The sequence below is a fragment of the Coregonus lavaretus genome (assembly GCF_964263955.1).
Source record: "Coregonus lavaretus genome assembly, chromosome: 9".
Lineage (NCBI taxonomy): Eukaryota > Metazoa > Chordata > Actinopteri > Salmoniformes > Salmonidae > Coregonus > Coregonus lavaretus.
The window spans coordinates 37,242,245-37,262,343 of NC_139996.1; the positions used below are offsets into that span (position 1 = coordinate 37,242,245).

A 20,099-nucleotide genomic window follows, 5' to 3' on the forward strand; every position below is an offset into this window, starting at 1 on the left:
ATCTGAAATATTTTGATTTGTTTAACACTTTTGGTTACTACATGATTCCATGCGTGTTATTTCATAGTTTTGATGTCTTCACTATTATTCTACAATGTAGAAAATAGTAAAAAGAAAAGAAAAACCCTTGAATGAGTAGGTGTCCAAACTTTTTACTGGTAGTGTACATAATATGGTAATACATTCCTGTTAATCCATACACAACCATTTTAAAGTTGTTTTGCCTTATCGCTGATGAAATGCATGGCCACATGCTTTTGCAAAATACTGTAACTCTGCTCTCAAAAAACCTTTCCTGTTTTACCCCACCATTCATACTTCCCATAAGAAAAAGGGATGACATCCAATTTAAAGTCTAAGGTAGGTTTAATTAAGAAAATTCAAACTTAGATTAGATAAAGCAGATCATTCAAAAAAGATTTACAAAGTCTTTGAAAAACGTGTACAGAGTGTGTAAAGATCTCAAAATTGAACACAAAAGATTACACTATAACATAGAAACACAGAACCAAAACAACAAACTGATTCCCACTTGAAACTTAGCTTTATTTTCTAACACACACAACTCCAGTACTCTCCTTCCAACTCAGTCCTTTCTCTTCTGGCCTGTGTTGTGTTCCAAATGGCGCCTTAGTCCATTTATAGTGCACTACTTTTGACCAGGGCCCAAGTAGTGCACTATGTAGGGAATATGGTGGCATTTGGGATGCATCTTTGGGGATGCCCCTCAGGGCTGCAGATCAGTGATCTTCCTCTTGCGGTAGTTGAGCACCAGGCTAGAGGCAGTGATTGTTGATGCGCGGCCCCTCTCCCAGTTCTGGAAGCTGTTGAGGCCGCTCTGCCCCGCCCTGAACAGCGCCCTCTCCAGGTAATCCAAGCGCTCCACCAGGGCTGACGTGTCTTCGTTGTAGGCATTCTGGGAGGAATCCATGGTCCGGCGGAAACGACCAATGAATGTCTGGAGGTGAAGAGGTTTAGCCAATGATTTATACTGAACAAAAATATAAACGCAACATACAAAAATGTCAAAGATTTTCCTGAGTTACTGTTCATATAAGGAAATCAGTCAATTGAAATAAATTAATTAGGCCCTAATCTATGGATTTCACATGACTGGGCAGCGGCGCAGCCATGGGTAGGCCTGGGAGGGCATATGCCAACAGGTGAAGAGGCTGGATGTGGAGTTCCTGAGCTGGAGTGGTTACACGTGGTCTGCGGTTGTGAAGCCAGTTGGACGTACTGCCAACTTCTCTAAAAAGACGGAGGTGGCTTATGGTAGAGAAATCAACAATTCATTATCTGGCAACAGCTCTGGTGAACATTCCTGCAGTCATGACAATTGCACACCCCTTCAAAACTTCAGACATCTGTGGCATTGTGTTGTGACAAAACTGCACATTTTAGAGTGGCCTTTAACTGTCACCAGCACAAGGCGCACCTGTATAATGATCATGCAGTTTAAACATCTTCTTGATATGTCACACCTGTCAGGTGGATGGATTATCTTGAAAGGCTAAATAGCTCACTAACAGGGATGTAAACAAATGTATGCACAAAAGTTGAGAGAAATAAGCTTTTTGTGCGTTTGGAAAATTGAGATATTTTATTTCAGCTCATGAAACATGGGACCAACACTTTACGTGTATATACACACACACACTAGATGCTTGCTAGAGGGAGCTGTGTTGAAGCCACAGTGCCTCCATCTATTGAAAAAAAAGAAATACAGCTATAGAAATGCATTTATCAATGTTTATATTCGTTTTGCCACATTTATTCTATTACAGACACCTTAATGCTGCAATATGTAACTTTTTGGGCGCCCGGACCAAATTCACATAGAAATGTAAGTTATAGATATGTCATTCACATTGAAAGCAAGTCTAAGAAGCAGTAGATCTGTTCTATGTGCGCCATTTCTATGCTTCCCGTTCTTATATTTCTGCATCTTTTACTTTCAGTTTTGGGCACCAGCTTCAAACAGCTGAAAATACGATAGTTTTGGTTAATGAAAATACACTGCTCAAAAAAATTAAGGGAACACTTAAACACAATGTAACTCCAAGTCAATCACACTTCTGTGAAATCAAACTGTCCACTTAGGAAGCAACACTGATTGACAATACATTTCACATGCTGTTGTGCAAATGGAATAGACAACAGGTGGAAATTATAGGCAATTAGCAAGACACCCCCAATAAAGGACTGGTTTTGCAGGTGGTGACCACAGACCACTTCTCAGTTCCTATGCTTCCTGGCTGATGTTTTGGTCACTTTTGAATGCTGGCGGTGCTTTCACTCTAGTGGTAGCATGAGACGGAGTCTACAACCCACACAAGTGGCTCAGGTAGTGCAGCTCATCCAGGATGGCACATCAATGCGAGCTGTGGCAAGAAGGTTTGCTGTGTCTGTCAGCGTAGTGTCCAGAGCATGGAGGCGCTACCAAGAGACAGGCCAGTACACCAGGAGATGTGGAGGAGGCCGTAGGAGGGCAACAACCCAGCAGCAGGACCGCTACCTCCGCCTTTGTGCAAGGAGGAGCAGGAGGAGCACTGCCAGAGCCCTGCAAAATGACCTCCAGCAGGCCACAAATGTGCATGTGTCTGCTGAAACGGTCAGAAACAGACTCCATGAGGGTGGTATGAGGGCCTGACGTCCACAGGTGGGGGTTGTGCTTACAGCCCAATACCATGCAGGACGTTTGGCATTTGCCAGAGAACACCAATATTGGCAAATTCGCCACTGGCGCCCTGTGCTCTTTACAGATGAAAGCAGGTTCACACTGAGCACATGTGACAGAGTCTGGAGACGCCGTGGAGAACGTTCTGCTGCCTGCAACATCCTCCAGCATGACCGGTTTGGCGGTGGTTCAGTCATGGCGTGGGGTGGCATTTCTTTGGGGGGCTGCACAGCCTTCCATGTGCTCGCCAGAGGTAGCCTGACTGCCATTAGGTACCGAGATGAGATCCTCAGACCCCTTGTGAGACCATATGCTGGTGCGGTTGGCCCTGGGTTCCTCCTAATACAAGACAATGCTAGACCTCATGTGGCTGGAGTGTGTCAGCAGTTCCTGCAAGAGGAAGGCATTGATGCTATGGACTGGCCCGCCCGTTCCCCAGACCTGAATCCAATTGAGCACATCTGGGACATCATGTCTCGCTCCATCCACCAACGCCACGTTGCACCACAGACTCTCCAGGAGTTGGCGGATGCTTTAGTCCAGGTCTGGGAGGAGATCCCTCAGGAGACCATCTGCCACCTCATCAGGAGCATGCCCAGGCGTTGTAGGAAGGTCATACAGGCACGTGGAGTCCACACACACTACTGAGCCTCATTTTGACTTGTTTTAAGGACATTACATCAAAGTTGGATCAGCCTGTAGTGTGGTTTTCCACTTTAATTTTGAGGGTGACTCCAAATCCAGACCTCCATGGGTTGATACATTTGATTTCCATTGATAATTTGTGTGTGATTTTGTTGTCAGCACATTCAACTATGTAGAGAAAAAAGTATTTAATAAGATTATTTCATTTATTCAGATCTAGGATGTGTTATTTTAGTGTTTCCTTAATTTTTTTGAGCAGTGTACATTTCACAGCGGTTTAGATGGTACAATGATTCTCTATGCTTCTTTTGTCACAAACTGAAATTGGGCTGCGATACAGCCTGGGATCGAACCCAGGCCTTTAGCACTGCGATGCAGTGCCTTTGACCGCTGCGCCACTCGGGAGACTATTGCACCTTTAAATGCATACTTTTAAATTATATTATGTGAGCTACAAATAAATATATATTTAAAAAATATTTGAGATAACTAATGTTACTCTCCCCACCACAAAAAAATTACTTAAATACATGTAATTCTGTCCTTGAAACATTGAAATTGAAATACTGTAGAATTCCATTCATTCCTATGGAGGACTGCTCCTACTGGAGTGTGCCAATATGGCCGACCGGTGGCTTCAAAGACTCTCAATGGCCAATACATAGAATCAGCATTCCAGGGTTTATAAACATCATTGGGTTAAGCCATGAGAATATAATGTTTCACATCAACACAACCAACGAGAAACACACAACCATTGTGAGAGAAAAATGTACATGTAACATGTTTACCTGCTTTGTTTAATATTAATAATTAACAATTATATACTGTTCTACTAATGCTGTGTTTTTGTAAAGGGATGGTTTCTACTCCAGCTCCCTGCAGCTAGTCTAGGCGTGTGGTCAAGGACATGGGTTTTACTCGAAATAGGGGTATCTGGAGCTGACAATTGATTTACTAATGGTTTGATGATAAAACCTACAACATGCATTCCATTGAATGAGTTGGTGTTTGTGTAATGTAAGGTACCAGGGAGAGATGGCTCGGGAATTGATTATGATGACAGGAACCTTGTCTTGGGGGCCAAACTCTGGTTTCCATGCAATAAGAACAGTCTTCATAGCAAATGCTATCTGGATGGGAGATACTCCTTTCTCATATATCAAGTCTCACCTTTTGACTCATTCCACACATCTGCTGTTTGTCATGTAGACTGGGAGGGTGTATCGTGCTATAAAATATATTTGTATTGTCTGTATGCCAGAGCTCTCAACCCAACAGTCAAGAGTGTTGGGTCGACCAGCCTCACTTATTAACACGTTTTGAATAAAGTAATATCCTGATTGGTGGTTGACCTGGTCTCTCCTCATTATCGATTAGAATTTCCACGACACCATACCAAGAGCTCAAGAAAATACAAGAAGTGAATAAAGAGGGAGGTTAATACAAACACAACCAATGACACATAACCCGTATACATACAGTTGAAGTCGGAAGTTTACATACACTTAGGTTGGAGTCATTAAAACTCGTTTTTCAACCAATTTCTTGTTAACAAACTATCGTTTGACAAGTCGGTTAGGACATCTACTTTGTGCATGACAAGTAATTTTTCCAACAATTGTTTACAGACAGAATATTTCACTTATAATTCACTGTATCACAATTCCAGTGGGTCAGAAGTTTACATACACTAAGTTGACTGTGCCTTTAAACAGCTTGGAAAATTCCAGAAAATGATGTCATGGCTTTAGAAGCTTCTGATAGGCTAATTGACATCATTTGAGTCAATTGGAGGTGTACCTTTGGATGTATTTCAAGGCCTACCTTCAAACTCAGTGCCTCTTTGCTTGACATCATGGGAAAATCAAAAGAAATCAGCCAAGACCTCAGAAACAAAATTGTAGACATCCACAAGTCTGGTTCATCCTTGGGAGCAATTTCTAAATGCCTGAAAGTACCACGTTCATCTGTACAAACAATAGCACGCAAGTATAAACACCATGGGACCACGCAGCTGTCATACCACTCAGGAAGGAGACACGTTCTGTCTCCTAGAGATGAACGTACTTTGGTGCGAAAAGTGCAAATCAATCTCAGAACAACAGCTAAGGACCTTGTGAAGATGCTGGAGGAAACAGGTACTAAAGTATCTATATCCACAGTAAAACGAGTCCTATATCGACATACCCTGAAAGGCCACGAAGCAAGGAAGAAGCCACTGCTCCAAAACCACCATAAAAAAGCCAGACTACAGTTTGCAACATGGGGACAAAGATCATACTTTTTTGAGAAATGTCCTCTGGTCTGATGAAACAAAAATATAACTGTTTGGCCATAATGACCATTGTTATGTTTGGAGGAAAAAGGGGAAGGCTTGCAAGCCGAAGAACACCATCCCAACCGTGAAGCATGTTGGTGGCAGCGTCATGCTGTAGGGGTGCTTTGCTGCAGGAGGGACTGGTGCACTTCACAAAATAGATGGCATCATGAGGAAGGAAAATGATGTGGATATATTGAAGCAACATCTCAAGACATCAGTCAGGAAGTTAAAGCTTGGTCGCAAATGGGTCTTCCAAATGGACAATGACCCCAAGCATACTTCCAAAGTTGTGGCAAAATGGCTTAAGGACAACAAAGTCAAGGTATTGGAGTGGCCATCACAAAGCCCTGACCTCAATCCTATAGAAAGTTTGTGGGCAGAACTGAAAAAGCGTGTGTGAGCAAGGAGGCCTACAAACCTGACTCAGTTACACCAGCTCTGTCAGGAGGAATGGGCCAAAATTCACCCAACGTATTGTGGGAAGCTTGTGGAAGGCTACCCAAAACATTTGACCCAAGTTAAACAATTTAAAGGCAATGCTACCAAATACTAATTGAGTGTATAAACTTCTGACCCACTGGGAATGTGATGAAAGAAATGAAAGCTGAAATAAATAATTCTCTACTATTATTCTGACATTTCACATTCTTAAAATTAAGTAGTGATCCTAACTGACCTAAGACAGGGGATTGTTACTAGGATTAAATGTCAGGAATTGTGAAAAACTGAGTTTAAATGTATTTGGCTAAGGTGTATGTAAACTTCTGACTTCAACTGTACCTCAGGGAGATAGAAGAGGTGAATAAAAACATTTGATGAAATGCAGTCATCCTTCGTGGATGCAGAGAAAAACTACTAATAATCCTGTTGGATTCACTAGAAGTCATTGATTTTCAAAGATGACTGATGTGATTTGTCAGTCTGCCCAGCAACAAAACAACACTACACACAGCCTGTTAGTCAATGATGACAAGATCACATGGCACCACCTAGTGGCCGACTATGGGACATAACACTGAATGGGTTTGTCAGCATGTCCAACCACTTGGCCAGGGTGGTGACTCATTCATAAACATTCTACTGATATTGTACAACTAAAAGTGTACAAATAGATAAAGATTAGTGATAAATAATTTGGCAATGGTAGTAGTAGAAGCAATGAGGCAGGAGATATGGTTAGAAGAGAGTTGGGTGAGCAGTGAGATGGTGATAACAGAGGGACTGCAGAGAAATTCTTAACAGAGGGTATAAATGTTTATGTGCTGTACTCACCTGAAGCACCGCCTGGGCAATCTCTGGATTCTCAGGGCTGTCAAAGTGCAGCATCTGGGAGCCGAGGCCATAGTAATAGGGCCCCATCTTGTGAAGGTCTACTACAGTGGGGTCTGCGTTGAACACAGTCCTCCAGCCCTCTTTGTACACCTTAGGCAGCTCCACTGAGACAACACGCCTCTTCCTCTCATACAAGCCCTTTGCCAGGAACAGGGGCATCTCCATCTTTGTACCCTGAAAGACCGGAGAAAAACGTTCTTTAGGTGATGGATAAAAAGGACTTCGCTAGCTAGATATATACCATGTGGCCAGTTTATTAGGTACACCCATCAAGTACCGGCTCGGACCCCCTTTGCCTCCAGAACTGCCTGAATTCTTTGGGGCATGGACACATTGCTCAATTGGAATCAAGGGACCTAACGTGTGCCAGGAAAACATACCCCACAACATTACACCACCGCCACCAGCCTGTACCATTGAAACCAGGCAGGACTCATGCTGCTTAAGCTCCAAGTCGCTCAGGTCATTGGTTCTCAAACCTCTCCTCAGACGTTTCACAATTTTGTAGTAGCCCTCAACTAACTCACCTGATTCACATTGTCAAGGGATTGATAATTAGTTGACAAGTTTAATCAGGTGTGCTAGCTCTTGAATAGATGAAATGGCTGGGGGTCCCCGAGAAGAGGTTTGAGAAGCACTGGCTTAGGTCACTCATTTTGCCCATTCTAACGTTCAATCGAACAGTAACTGAATGCCTTGATGCCTGTCTGCCTGATTTATATAGCAAGCCACGTGACTCACTGTCACAGGAGCTAACAATTTTTGTGAACGAGGTGGTGTACCTAATAAACTGGCCACAGTGTATACAGTCACAAACATTTCCACAATATGCATTTGAATTATTTCTTCTTTTTTTTGGGGGGGGGGGAGATCAGCTTTAATATTGCAGATAGATTGTAAATTCCATCAATGTAATTGTCTGCATCACTTCCAATCTCCCATATGTTTTATATATATATAAAAATATAACAAATAAGCTGGAAGTAGAGGCCTAAGCATTGTTGTTCACTAGTTTACTCCAATTAGGGAAGGGGTGGTGGGGTTGGAAAGTAATAAAGGGAAAAATATATATATATATATATTTTTTTTTTTCTTCCCTGTTCGCTAGGCGTAGGCAAGACCACAAGCAAATAGGTAAACTGGGATAATATTGAAGAGTTAATCAGGGTGATTTTTCCACAAATTGGCAGGTATTTACCTTTCCATGGTAGCAAGATCTTATCTATTTTTGCTAACTTTCTATTAAAATGTATTGGAGTGAGATTTTTTATTTCATTTGGGATATGTATTCCAAGTATATCCACATCACCATCAGACCATTTTATTGGTAAACTACATGGTAATGTAAAAATTGTATTTTTTAGTGATCCAATACGTAATATAGTACATTTATCATAATTTGGTTGTAATCCAGAGAGGTTAGAAAATGTATCTAGATCCTCTATGAGGCTGTGGAGGGATTCATGTTGTGGATTTAAAAGAAAACATGAATCATCAGTGTACAATGACACCTTTGATTTTAAGCCCTGGATTTCTAATCCCTTGATATTATTGTTGGATCTGATTTTAATAGCCAACATCTCGATGCCCATAATAAATAGATATGTTGATAATGGACAACCTTGTTTCACTCCTCTTGACAGTTTCAAACTTTCTGAGAAATAGCCATTATTTACCATTTTACACTTAGGGTTACTATATATGATTTTAACCCATTTTATAATAGATTCTCCAAAATTGAAATGCTCCAGGCATTTATATATAAACCCCAGTCGTACTTTATCATTTGTACTTTATCATTTATGCATTTGATTTTGGCTACTCATGAGGCTCATGACTTGATAACATTATATGGGCCTATTGCTACACAATTTGTGGGTGCTTATATGTCTCCTATTAATAATGAGAAATATAGTTGCAAGCAGCAATGCCAGGGTTCAAGCTGTGGGCCCACTGTGCCACCATCAGGACAAATTGGACATGTTGCCCTAGGATGAGCTACTTCTGTACTCTTTACCACGCTTGCCAAATATCAGAAAAAGAAAAAAACGTGGTGATGATGCATTTTGGACCATTTCTAATGATGCTAACTACTTTAAACATCTTCTCCAGAACTGCTGGACCAGTCGCACCAAATTTGGTATATAGAGTCTATGGATGGACGTCTTCAAAACGCAATATTTTCCAAGACTCTTGCTCAAACAACAAGGCCGCTACAAGCCAATGAGCTTGCATCAAATGTTTTTCCTGTAAAACAGTGCCACCATGTGCCGAACTGAACCATACTTTACAACTTAGCTAGAATCATATCCCTGACAGGGTTTCCATTAGCCGGCAATTGCTGTCTTTTGGCCGGAAAAATAAAAGGCTGATAAATAAAATAAAATAAATCCTGTTACCGGCCAAAATGACTGGGAGAAAAAATTCCCATTGAAAAGTAATGCTTTTTTTTATTGATGGAAATACCATTCAATGGAAATACATTTGACCATCATGCTTATCGGTCTATAGGTTAATTTGCATAATTTTGTAGAATTAAATTGGCCTGTGAGTATTTTCATTAGTCATGTATCTTATTTATCCAACACAACTATCACACACCCACAGAGCCTATTTTGAGCAGGATTTCTCCTGCAGCTCCTTTATTTTATAAAGACTTCATAGGTGGCGCGCAAGTTTCAAGTTTGGGGAAGCTTACAATTTATCCAACCATTTCTACCATTCTGCGTGCCAGTTATGATTTTCATACGCACATTTGTGTGTAACAGTTTTCATTTCAATAATAAAGTTTTAGTTTTAGTAATCATTGTCAAGTGGTTAATCATAAAAATCGAAATTAAAAAATGGATTATGAGTCCCATGCGCTCATTTCTTTAGACGACAATGGTGTATCAAAGTGTCCATATGGCAAAGGCTGGTGATATTGCATTAGTGGACTTAACTTTTAGATGTATCATTTTAATTTCGATTTTTATGATTAACCACGTGACAATGATTTTGAGAAACTAAAACGTTTGTATCAGCTAGGCATATTGCCAAACGCGCTGCCCAAATTGTGGTGATTCCCAAATAGGCATAGGCCCACCTTGTGATTTGAAACAATCCACAGCAATTTTTTTAAATAAGCTAATGATCCTCGAATCCTCTGTGGCTAAGTCATGGGTGTAGTATTTTGAATGATTGTATTTATTTCTGTACAGACAGGAGTAATTATATAATTTTGGCACATTTATTTCCATTTACTTCCCTATTTGACCCACCGCTATAGCATTTCTTCGCTTCTTGAACCCCTAATAAAAACAATTTAGCAAAACAAAGTGTTTTTCAATAGTTGACATTACTAATTAATTAACCTTATGAACAAGCTAATTGCGCATGTCTGGTGAATAAGTAGCCCGATATTGGTTTCAAGTTTGTATCTGTCCATTTTTGACAAGCTGATCATAGCGAAAAAGAAAATACTTCTGTGTAAACACGCTGAAAATAAGCTCACGATAGCTTCTGATAAAGTTGGGTTGCTGATATTCAGAGCTTAAATAGCCTAATTGATTTGTCACAGGAATCAGGACTAATAAAGCCAATGTATCGGCCTGTTTTACAAACGGTGGGCCTACCACATGGATAGGCATTCATAAAATTCCATTGCTGGCTAACATCGTAGGCTACACCCCAGTAAGCACGAGCCGATGTCTTTTGAATGATTTGTTTTTGGTGCAGTCCGGACCAGCCTTGATTTCCACGTTCACAGACATTGTTTTAGGTCCGGTCCGGAACAAATCTGAAACAATCATAAACGTCTGTTTGGTTTATTTTCAACTTTCATTCAGAACCTAAATTGAAGTTAACTTCAACGTCTGGAAAATACGTATTTTAGATGTCTTTTCAACGTCCTTTTGCTTTCCTGCAGTGACTTATCTGTAATGGAACTGAGAGTCATGATCAAGGGCTAGTGGACGAGGTGACTGAATAACCAGCAGGAATTCCAAGTGGATAACTACAATAATAACTACTTAGCTAGCTAATAGCCACGGGGGCACAGGTAATGAGATCAGCGGCTACACAGTAACATTATCGGATGGAATGTTTAGCTAGCTCTACATTGTTTCACATGTTCGACTGACCTCTTGAATGTCTCGCGAGTCACTCGATTTCTCCAGGAATCCAAGTCGGGGAAATGTGCATTCTGTCCGACTAGGTAGCCTCTCGTGAGAAAGCAAAATGTCGTCAAGAGAGAAGAAATTCTCTTCCATCCCCACCCCAGGAGGCACGGGAAGGTACGACTGTGTCTCCATTAAAAACTCACTGTAGGTATCCGCCAAGTAATTAGCGAGCTAGCTAACTTCTGCTGTGTGGGACTGTTTACACTTTGCTTCCCTAGTTTGGCGCGAAACTTCGAAATGACCCGACATGCGCAACAGTCCACTTTTGAGCCAGGCGAGAGCAATCGATTTTCGACAGTCAAAACAATCGGATATAACAGAGAGCTTTCTAAACATTTAGTCTATAATTACTGGTTCTTATGAGAAGAGCACATGAAAGTGATGTGCTTAATGCTTATTTTTTCTTCTTTTTTTGTAGAATTTTTCTCAAATTGCCATGCATTATTAGCAGACTAGCAATATTTTTCACTGATCATATAGGCTACAATAGTCTCACCTGTCTATAGTCTCACACTATCGTTGTTCAATCTGAAGATAGACTGAACAGCATGGTTATCTGAGTTGACATGTATTTTCAGTGATGGTGAGTGATTAGTAACTTGCAATTACTCATTTAGCCAGTGGAGGTCCCAATGTCGCCTTTGTATGAAGTAGTTTAAAGATTTCCCTAGTGTGTGTGTGCGCCTGTACGTCTGTGTGTGTAGGCTATGTTTAATGACCACATCAACAAGGATGGCCTAATTTTTGTTGTTGTTAATTAATTGATTTTGTTGAGAACAAGTCTTATTTACAACTGCGACCTGGCCAAGATAAACCAAAGCAGTGCGATAAAAACAACAACAACACAGAGTTACATATGGGATAAACAAAAACGTACAGTCAATAACACAATAGAAAAATAGAAAATCTATATACAGTGTTTGCAAATGTAGTAAGTTATGGAGGTAAGGCAATAAATAGGCCATAGTGCAAAATAATTACAATTTAGTATTAACACTGGAGTGATAGATGGGGCGGCAGGTAGCTTAGTGGTTAAGAGCGTTGTGCCAGTAACCGAAAGGTCGTTGGTTCTAATCCCCGAGCCGACTAGGTGAAAAATCTGTCGATGTGCCCTTGAGCAATGCACTTAAACCTAATTGCTCCTGTAAATCGCTCTGGATAAGAGCGTCTGCTAAATGACAAAAAAAAAAAAAAAAGATGATGTGCAAATAGAGACACTGGGGTGCAAATGAGCAAAATAAATAACAATATGAGGTAGTTGGGTGGGCTAATTACAGATGGGCTGTGTACAGGTGCAGTGATCGGTAAGCTGCTCTGACATACGACCATCTGAGATACTGTGAGTTAGACTGGCTTTATGCATGCATGAGTGAATGGGAGTGACAGGTGTCTGTCACCCCTGACTGTGCTGTCACTCAAACCCACACATTCAGACACATAGGCTTAACTGTATCCCGTGTAGCCTAAATCAAAGAGATCATCGTTAACACACACACGCACACATTTGATGTGTGTTTCATGGCACACCCACACAAAAGAAGGCAAAGTAAATACCGCTGACTCATTTGGTAGGTAGAGGCCATCCTTTGTCTTTCAACTGTGACGCCATGCATGGCATGATAAACCGTTTCTCAGTCATTGATTGTTTTTTAAGAAACACACAGTGGTAGTCAGTTTTACATTCGGGCACTTTACAAATTGTTTACAGGGTTTATAAATGGTGAATAGTGTTCATTGTTTGTTTATTTATAGTTTATTTATCAGTAGGCTAATAAACAGTTAGGCTATAACTTATGCCAATAACAATTAGGCCTATTTGGGGGGAAAGACATCTAGGCTCCTAATTATCAGGATGAGATTTAGTAGGCCTAATCACATAATTATTCATGAGTCAATAATCTCAACAATTCAGTATATGGTGAGAAATATGAAAGCTGTGCCATCTGCATGTTAACTTGGTTATGACAGCAGGTCACATCTCGTCCTCTGCTCACACTGCATTTGTCTGATTTGGCAGCCGGGGGCGAACCAGACAAGAGCCATCGTTGGATTTCTAGAAGAGATAGACAATGAGGACAATCTGTTAATCAATTCATCGTGATTAAGAATATAGAGTACTGTATATTCCCTCTTCACGCTGTCTTTACATTGATAATCCGAGTATGCGCACTGAACGCCATTGTCTACCAGCAGCAAGAGTGAGAGCGAGCGCGCGGATATGATAGTGCAGGGGAGCGGCATACATTGACCCGAATCTCCGGGAACCGGAGAACAAGTGGACTCGGACACACATCGTTGGAAAGACATACTGGCAGACAGACAGCAACAGTTGTCATTGCTATGATCAGCTGAGTCAGTCAAGGCAAAATAATACATGTAAAGGTGGTAGCCTACTGCGGAGAAGCGCGACTGTCGGATACGTTTGTTGCGATTTGTGTTTGTCTTCCCTGTTGTGATTTGGGCAGGCTGTCCTGTCATTATCTGTGAGGGGAAAACGTGTTGCGTTTTTTTTTTTCTGTCATTCGTTTGACACAATCCTATAGATTCAAGCTTTTCTCGTTTGATGTGAATCAAAACATTAAGTCGCTCATGTTGCGGTCAGGGAAATGGGCTGTTGCGTCTGTTAGTCAGACTTGACAACCCAGCATTTTTTTTAGCTGCCGTTTTGTCTCTGGCAAAGGGCGAGAAGTCCACTGCAGACAGGCGTGTCGGGGGCGATTCCAGTGACGGCTCGACTCTCTGCGGAGCCCCCGTTTCAACAACCCCCACCCATTTTGCTCGGGTGCTTTGGATGGGGGGCAAGCAAAGTACGGCAGGGCGGCCCCGGGGTGCTTTTCCCGGTGTCTCGACGGATGACAGCGCAGTGCCGCCCTCTGCCCACTTTGGGCACTACCGACCGGGTGGCACTATGGGGCTACGCAGCCGCTCAGTGAGTTCAGTGGTTGGGATGGGCATAGAACATAGTCCTGCGGTGCCCTTTGGGTTTTATACCCCCAGAGGAACTGGCTCGGACAGGGCAGGAGGGGGGTCTGGCACTAACGCTGCCCATGGTAACGGCTACCAGGAAACGGGCGGCGGGCATCACACGGACGGTATGCTCTATCTGGGATCCCGAGGGTCGTTGGCAGACACCTTGCCCCTGCACATTGCACCCCGGTGGTTTAGCGCCCACAGTGGTAAGTGTGCACACATCCACCTCTGGCTGGCAGCAGACATCAAAGTTATCAGTTATCAGGGCTTACAGAGGGATGCATTGACATTAGGCCTAAATGTCATCAGCAAACTTCCCTACCATCCATGGAACTTAATTCATTCATTTGTGTGTGTGTGCATGTGTGTACAGCAGGCCAGTAAATCTGGGTTTATTGAGTGTCTGACCTCCTGTATGGCAGGTTGTCTCCAATACCTTGTTGTGAGAAATGACGCTAATAAGCCATGTTCCCAAATCTAGCTCAGTCAATTAGCCTATGATTAGAGAGGAGGAGGGAGGGCCCACCGTTATCATCTGCTCAGACAACAATATGTCTCACTGACTGGGCTTGTCAGGGCCTGAGCTGCAGAAAACTGAGGACACTGGCTCAGGTCCCCATGCCCTCATTACCAAAGCCCAAACCAGCAGCCCACAGGAGGGAAACAGAAAGTTAGGCATCAACATCCAGATTGTTTTCCTTCCTTTTATTGCTAGGCGACCCCTGATATTCCTTTTTTATGTGACTGAAAAGCTTTCTGTGAGCGAGGCGAAGGCCCTGGTCCTGCTTCAGGTACAGAATCTAGCCCTGTTTTCAAAACACGTAGTCTGTCTTTGCTTTCTTCTGTCCTCTCTGGGGGGGGGGGGGGGGACCTAATGAAGGAAAAGTTACTCAGTGTGAATGTATTCAGGTTTCAGATTCACAGGCTATTAATGGTGATTGAAAAGTGAAGGCCATGCTAAGTAGACCTATGCCTTACAAACAGTATTAAAGATGTCCAATAACTCCATTCTGAGCTTCATGTCTATGTCTCTGATAGAGCACGTTTTGAGACAGAGACACCAAATCTTAAATTCTATCAATGTCAAACCCTCCAGTCTGTTGTGGTTACACTCCTATCATAGTATGGATTTGACTGTAGAATTGCAAAATTCATTGATAGAACCATGAAAAATGTATTTTTCTGGATATTTCCTGGAGCCTTTCTCTTATCTCAGTGGAGCATTTGTCAGACATCTTGTTGCCTTCTATTGATTAGTCAAACTAGAAACAGTACTGTCAGTCTGCAAAGCATGTATGACACAGAGGCTTGAGTTGCCACCATGGTAGACAGTAGACAGTTCTGCTGCAAAATAAACAATGTAATTAATACTTTACACCACATAGTCTGACACAAAGTCACATCAGAGATCTCCTATGACAATGGGATAGACTGTACTTCTCAAAGGGTTTGATCATTACAAATGGGCAATTCTATTGGAACGGAATTACGCTGGTCCAATGCAGTCCTTTTTATCTCAATATCAAATAATTTCTGGGTAACAATTAAGTAACCTACTCTGATTGTTTTCAATTAAAATGGTAAAAAATAAGAAACAATTATTCTTAGCAAACAGCAATTTCTCAAGCAAGATTTTTGCTAGGACTCTCTGGGAGTGGTCTGAGTGGGGAGGCAGGCCACCAGGTAGGCCAAAACTCCATCCCACCAAAACACTAAAAAGGCATTATTATCATTTTCACAATTTCACAGTATTATTCCAACCTCATAGTGTGGAAATATATATTTTTAAAAATACAGGAAAATCACGTTTTTGACTGCATTGGGCCTTTAACAAACCATATAACTCTACTCACAAGGACTACTTTTAACAATTTCCACTGAAAATGGTACAAAAACTGATTTGCAGGATGACCTGTGCAGATATGTTTGGTAACAGAATAAAACTATGTTACCAATTAATTATGTTACCAAACTTTGCATCTGCACAGTTCTTCCAGTGAATGATTTTTTTTACTGTGTAAATTGTTTTAAATAGTCATTTTGCATAGAGTTGTATGGTTTGTTAAACTTTGAAATCAATGGTTTTTGTTTGGCATACATTGTAAATGGAAAAATCTGAGTCTCAGCGTAATTCTGTTACAGTGGAATTGCCCAAATATCACAGAGGCCTCTGATCTTTACCAACTGGACTGTTTTGGCCTGTCCTTTTCCTCAGCCTCAGTGATACTGCATTAATACTCTATCAATAGTGTATGACGGTGCCATAGCCAGAAATTCATTCGTGGGTGGGCCAGTGGAAATTTGGGTGGACCAAAAACAGAACAGCTAACTTTCTGCAAGACAAATAATGTCCAGTTTGGAACACTGACAAGTAAAGAGTTTTTCGTTGTTGTTGCTCAATCTGATTGGGTGGGCCTGGCTCCCCAGTGTGTGGGCCCGGGCCCACCGAGGCCCTCGGTGCCTACGCACCTGGTGTATGACTGCCTGATAAGCTTGATCCTGGCAGGAAACCTCCTTCTGATAGCCAACTGTTTGATCTAGATGCAAACAGTAAACAACACTGAGACAATTCTCCCTCCACTGATGCAGTTCCTAAACAGAGTCCTGTCTGCATTGTCACTTAGTGAGTTGTTCACCTACTGTTGTTGTTATGCACTTTCAGATTAAAGTCCCTTAAACAATGGTCTGTGTAATATCTCTCCTGTGATAGACCCACAGTGCTCAGTCACCCGTCACAGAGATAAGTAATCACTCACTCACCGATGTGAATGTGAGCTGAGCAGAGCACTGACTGAACTCTCTTTAAACGGAAGCCAATGTAATTGTTCTCAGATTAGAGCCATAAGCAATCATTCACTTGTGTACACCGCCATTTTAATTGAAATGTAAATAATGATAAAGATAACAAACACACACGAACACATGCACATATACACTACTGTAGACACACTGGCAAGTCTTTTAGGAATGATGGGATTGTGGAACATATGTGCTAAACTGTCTGGCAGCGGGATTCAACAATATAGGTCACTCTCATTTTATTTCTGTTTTCCCATTCCCTCATACACTCTCTCTCTCTTCTCCCATTAGCTCAGCACAGTGTACACAGAGGAAGAGGGACACACACACACACACACACACAGTCTACACTGGATTGCTGAGAGAGGATTTCTGTTGCTGTGACAACCACGTTGGTTGTCACTGCTGTTTTCAAGATGCACACTTGCTTGCTCCTTGCCACCCCCACAATATCCTCACACTTGTTTCCTCAAGAGACAGAGGGCCAGGGAGGGAGAGAGGGATAGAGGGAGAAAGGAAGAAAAGGGGAAAGGAGGAAGAGAGGGAGGGAGGGATAGAGGCTTGACATGTTCCTCTAACAGACTTTCTGTCACCAGTGTTTCACAGCCAGTCTGTTGTTGAGTGACAGCCGACAGATCTTTCTAATAAAAGGATACCACAAATGCAAATGATTGGCCAATTAGAAGGACAGGGGGACGGAGCTAAGGCAAAGGCAGTGGCGACTGTTGCCATGATGTAGGGACTAAATCCTGTCATCATACAGCAGAGACTTTCTAAAGATAAACCTTTGACATCAGTAGCAGGGGGCAATGGCCCCTGTCAATCAACTACACTGATGATGCCACTGGCTACCAAGCATCACAGTGATCACCGGATGCTTTCTATATCATTAAGTATCACAAACCTAAATCACATTGTTTCTCACCACAGCATAACAGCCCATTCTGTCTTATTCGCTGTGTAATGATACCCCTTTCTCCCCAACACAATACACCCCAGTGCAATTACACACGTCCCTCCTACCCATACTCTACCCCCGTCTCACCTGTATCTAAGGCCACATTACTTCCTGCAATCAAAGAGTTTAGCTAACACAACAATAGGTCAGTATGTCAGCTCTCACGGCCCCCTCCTCCCCCTTTCCAAGTCTTTAACTCTCTCATTCAGCTGTTTCCATGGAAACTGCTGTTCTTTCTGGTAAGGTAAAGAGTTGTCTGAGTTGGGTTTGAGTTGGATGTGATGTAATCAAATGGCTACTATCCATGTATGGGCATAATTTCCTGTATTCTGGACTAAACAGGTCTCTAGACATGCTCATGCACCATCATTTAGTACCATCATTAGAGGGACAACCAGCCCAGACACGTGGAAAGAAGATACACACACATACACAAACAAACAAGGTCACTAATTTAATAAGATAATCTATGTTGTCTTGTCTACTCTAATGGCTTGAAACAGCAAGGTGTTTGCTCTCCTCAGAGAGACAGAGGCTTTCTGGACAGCAGGCAGAGCAGGGTATTACAGGGAGCTAGCTGTCACCTTGCCTGCCGTTTGATTGGAGAGGGAGACAGACTTCCAATCTGTACTTTTAATGGTGTCTTATCCCCTCTGTCTGACTGTGTCCCAAACAGCACCCTATTCCCTATATAGTGCACTACTTTTGTAGAATCTTATGTAGGATCTTAATTAGATCACTCTGTTGCAAGATAACTTTCCTGCAATGCAGGAAATGTAAAACCTGTAGTGTATTTGAAGTTTGTAATTTCCACTTTTACATTTCAGACTTGATTTTCCCTTTTTAAAAATGTATCAAAACCTACAAAAATTCTCATTAATTATAATCCACATAATAATTCACATTTCCTGTTTCTGCAGGATGATTTTCCTGCTGTAGCAAACTGGCTCAAATTAAGATCCTACATCTGTATAAGGAATAGGGTGCCATTTGGGATGCACACTCTGTTTGTCTGCTTCCCCTCTGCTCTGTTCATAATGCTACTCCTGAACCTTACTGTGTTTATGTCTGGCTGGCTACCACAACTCCCCCGCTCCTCTCTTCCCTCCTCCATCTCTCCCCTACATGATTCTCTGAGCAAAGACAGATCTGGTCAAATGTCATTTTGAAAACATAATGAATGCAAGGAGAGATCTAGTCAGGATAGTTTACGATAATTAGTTTATTTTGTGTTATTTCTTGTGTTCATAAAATTATACCAATGAACCAAGGGAATGCTATTAAAATATGAATCTAAATATTGATATTGTGACTTTGAAATCCAATGATCTACTCCTGAGGTGGTCTTCTTGATGTGAAGACTCCCTTTAGATCATGTTTATTGTTATGGAATGCTTAAGGGAACAGGGGGGTAGGCATCCTTGCATTTTAACCCACTGAAACCTACTTCTTACTTTGTTCTAATAATAAATGTTGTTTAATGATATTCTGATCTATATCAACCATCATGTATTATATATATATATATATATATAATGCATTCGGAAAGTATTCAGACCCCTTGACTTTTTCCACATTTTGTTACGTTACAGCCTTATTCTAAAATGGAGTAGATAGTTTTCCCCCTCGTCAATCTACACACAATACCCCATAATGACAAAGCAAAAACAGGTTTTTAGAAAATTTAGCCCCCAAATTTTTTCTAACGGAAATATCACATCTACAATAGTATTCAGACCCTTTACTCCGTATTTTGTTGAAGCACTTTTGGCAGCGATTACAGCCTTAAGTCTTCTTGGGTATGACGCGACAAGCTTGGCACACATGTATTTGGGGAGTTTCTCCCATTCTTCTCTGCAGATCCTCTCAAGCTCTATCAGGTTGGATGGGGAGCATCGCTGCACATCTATTTTCAGGTCCCTCCAGAGTTGTTAGATCGGGTTCAAGTCCGGCCTCTGGCTGGGCCACTCAAGGACAATCAGAGACTTGTCCCGAAGCCACTCCTGCGTTGTCTTGGCTGCGTGCTTAGAGTTGTTGTCCTGTTGGAAGGTGAACCTTCGCCCCAGTCTGAGGTCCTGAGCACTCTGGAGCAGGTTTTCATCAAGGATCTCTCTGTACTTTGCTCTGTTAATCTTTGCCTCGATCCTGACTAGTCTCCTAGTCCCTGCCGCTGAAAAACATCCCCACCGCATGATGCTGCCACCACCATGCTTCACCGTAGGGATGGTGCCA

General features: G+C 41.9%; 2 protein-coding genes and 1 pseudogene across 4 annotated transcripts in view; 1 reads left to right on the plus strand and 2 right to left on the minus strand.

Annotated features, from left to right (window-relative positions):
- The window catches only part of LOC311135343 (vacuolar protein sorting-associated protein 4A-like), a 569,660-nt pseudogene that overhangs the window by 406,328 nt on the left and 143,233 nt on the right, over nucleotides 1-20,099 (minus strand). The gene's annotated exons all lie outside the window — the stretch shown is intronic.
- gins3 (GINS complex subunit 3) lies at nucleotides 351-11,356 on the minus strand. Its single transcript, XM_084168203.1, has 3 exons — nucleotides 11,102-11,356; nucleotides 6,921-7,154; nucleotides 351-958 (listed from the first exon to the last, which is right to left on the minus strand). The coding sequence occupies exons 1-3, from the start codon at nucleotides 11,270-11,272 to the stop codon at nucleotides 728-730; spliced, it is 636 nt and encodes a 211-aa protein (XP_084024329.1). The 5' UTR covers nucleotides 11,273-11,356; the 3' UTR covers nucleotides 351-727.
- Nucleotides 13,086-20,099, plus strand: part of znrf1 (zinc and ring finger 1) — a 33,843-nt gene continuing 26,829 nt past the window's right edge. The window contains exon 1 of one of the 2 annotated variants that reach the window (XM_084169121.1): nucleotides 13,086-14,316. In XM_084169121.1, coding sequence (XP_084025247.1) covers nucleotides 13,932-14,316 — 385 coding nt within the window. In that variant the 5' untranslated portion in view covers nucleotides 13,086-13,931. The remainder of the gene's footprint in view (nucleotides 14,317-20,099) is intronic. The other variant, XM_084169122.1, reaches the window with a different exon arrangement.

Coding starts and splice junctions, on each gene's coding strand:
- gins3 (XM_084168203.1), bottom strand. CDS start 11,272: ATGGAGACACAGTCGTACCTTCCCGTGCCTCCTGGGGTGGGGATGGAA. Junction 7,155..11,101: donor ACTCGCGAGACATTCAAGAG/GTCAGTCGAACA, acceptor CCGGTCTTTCAG/GGTACAAAGATGGAGATGCC. Junction 959..6,920: donor TTGCCCAGGCGGTGCTTCAG/GTGAGTACAGCA, acceptor CTTCACCTCCAG/ACATTCATTGGTCGTTTCCG.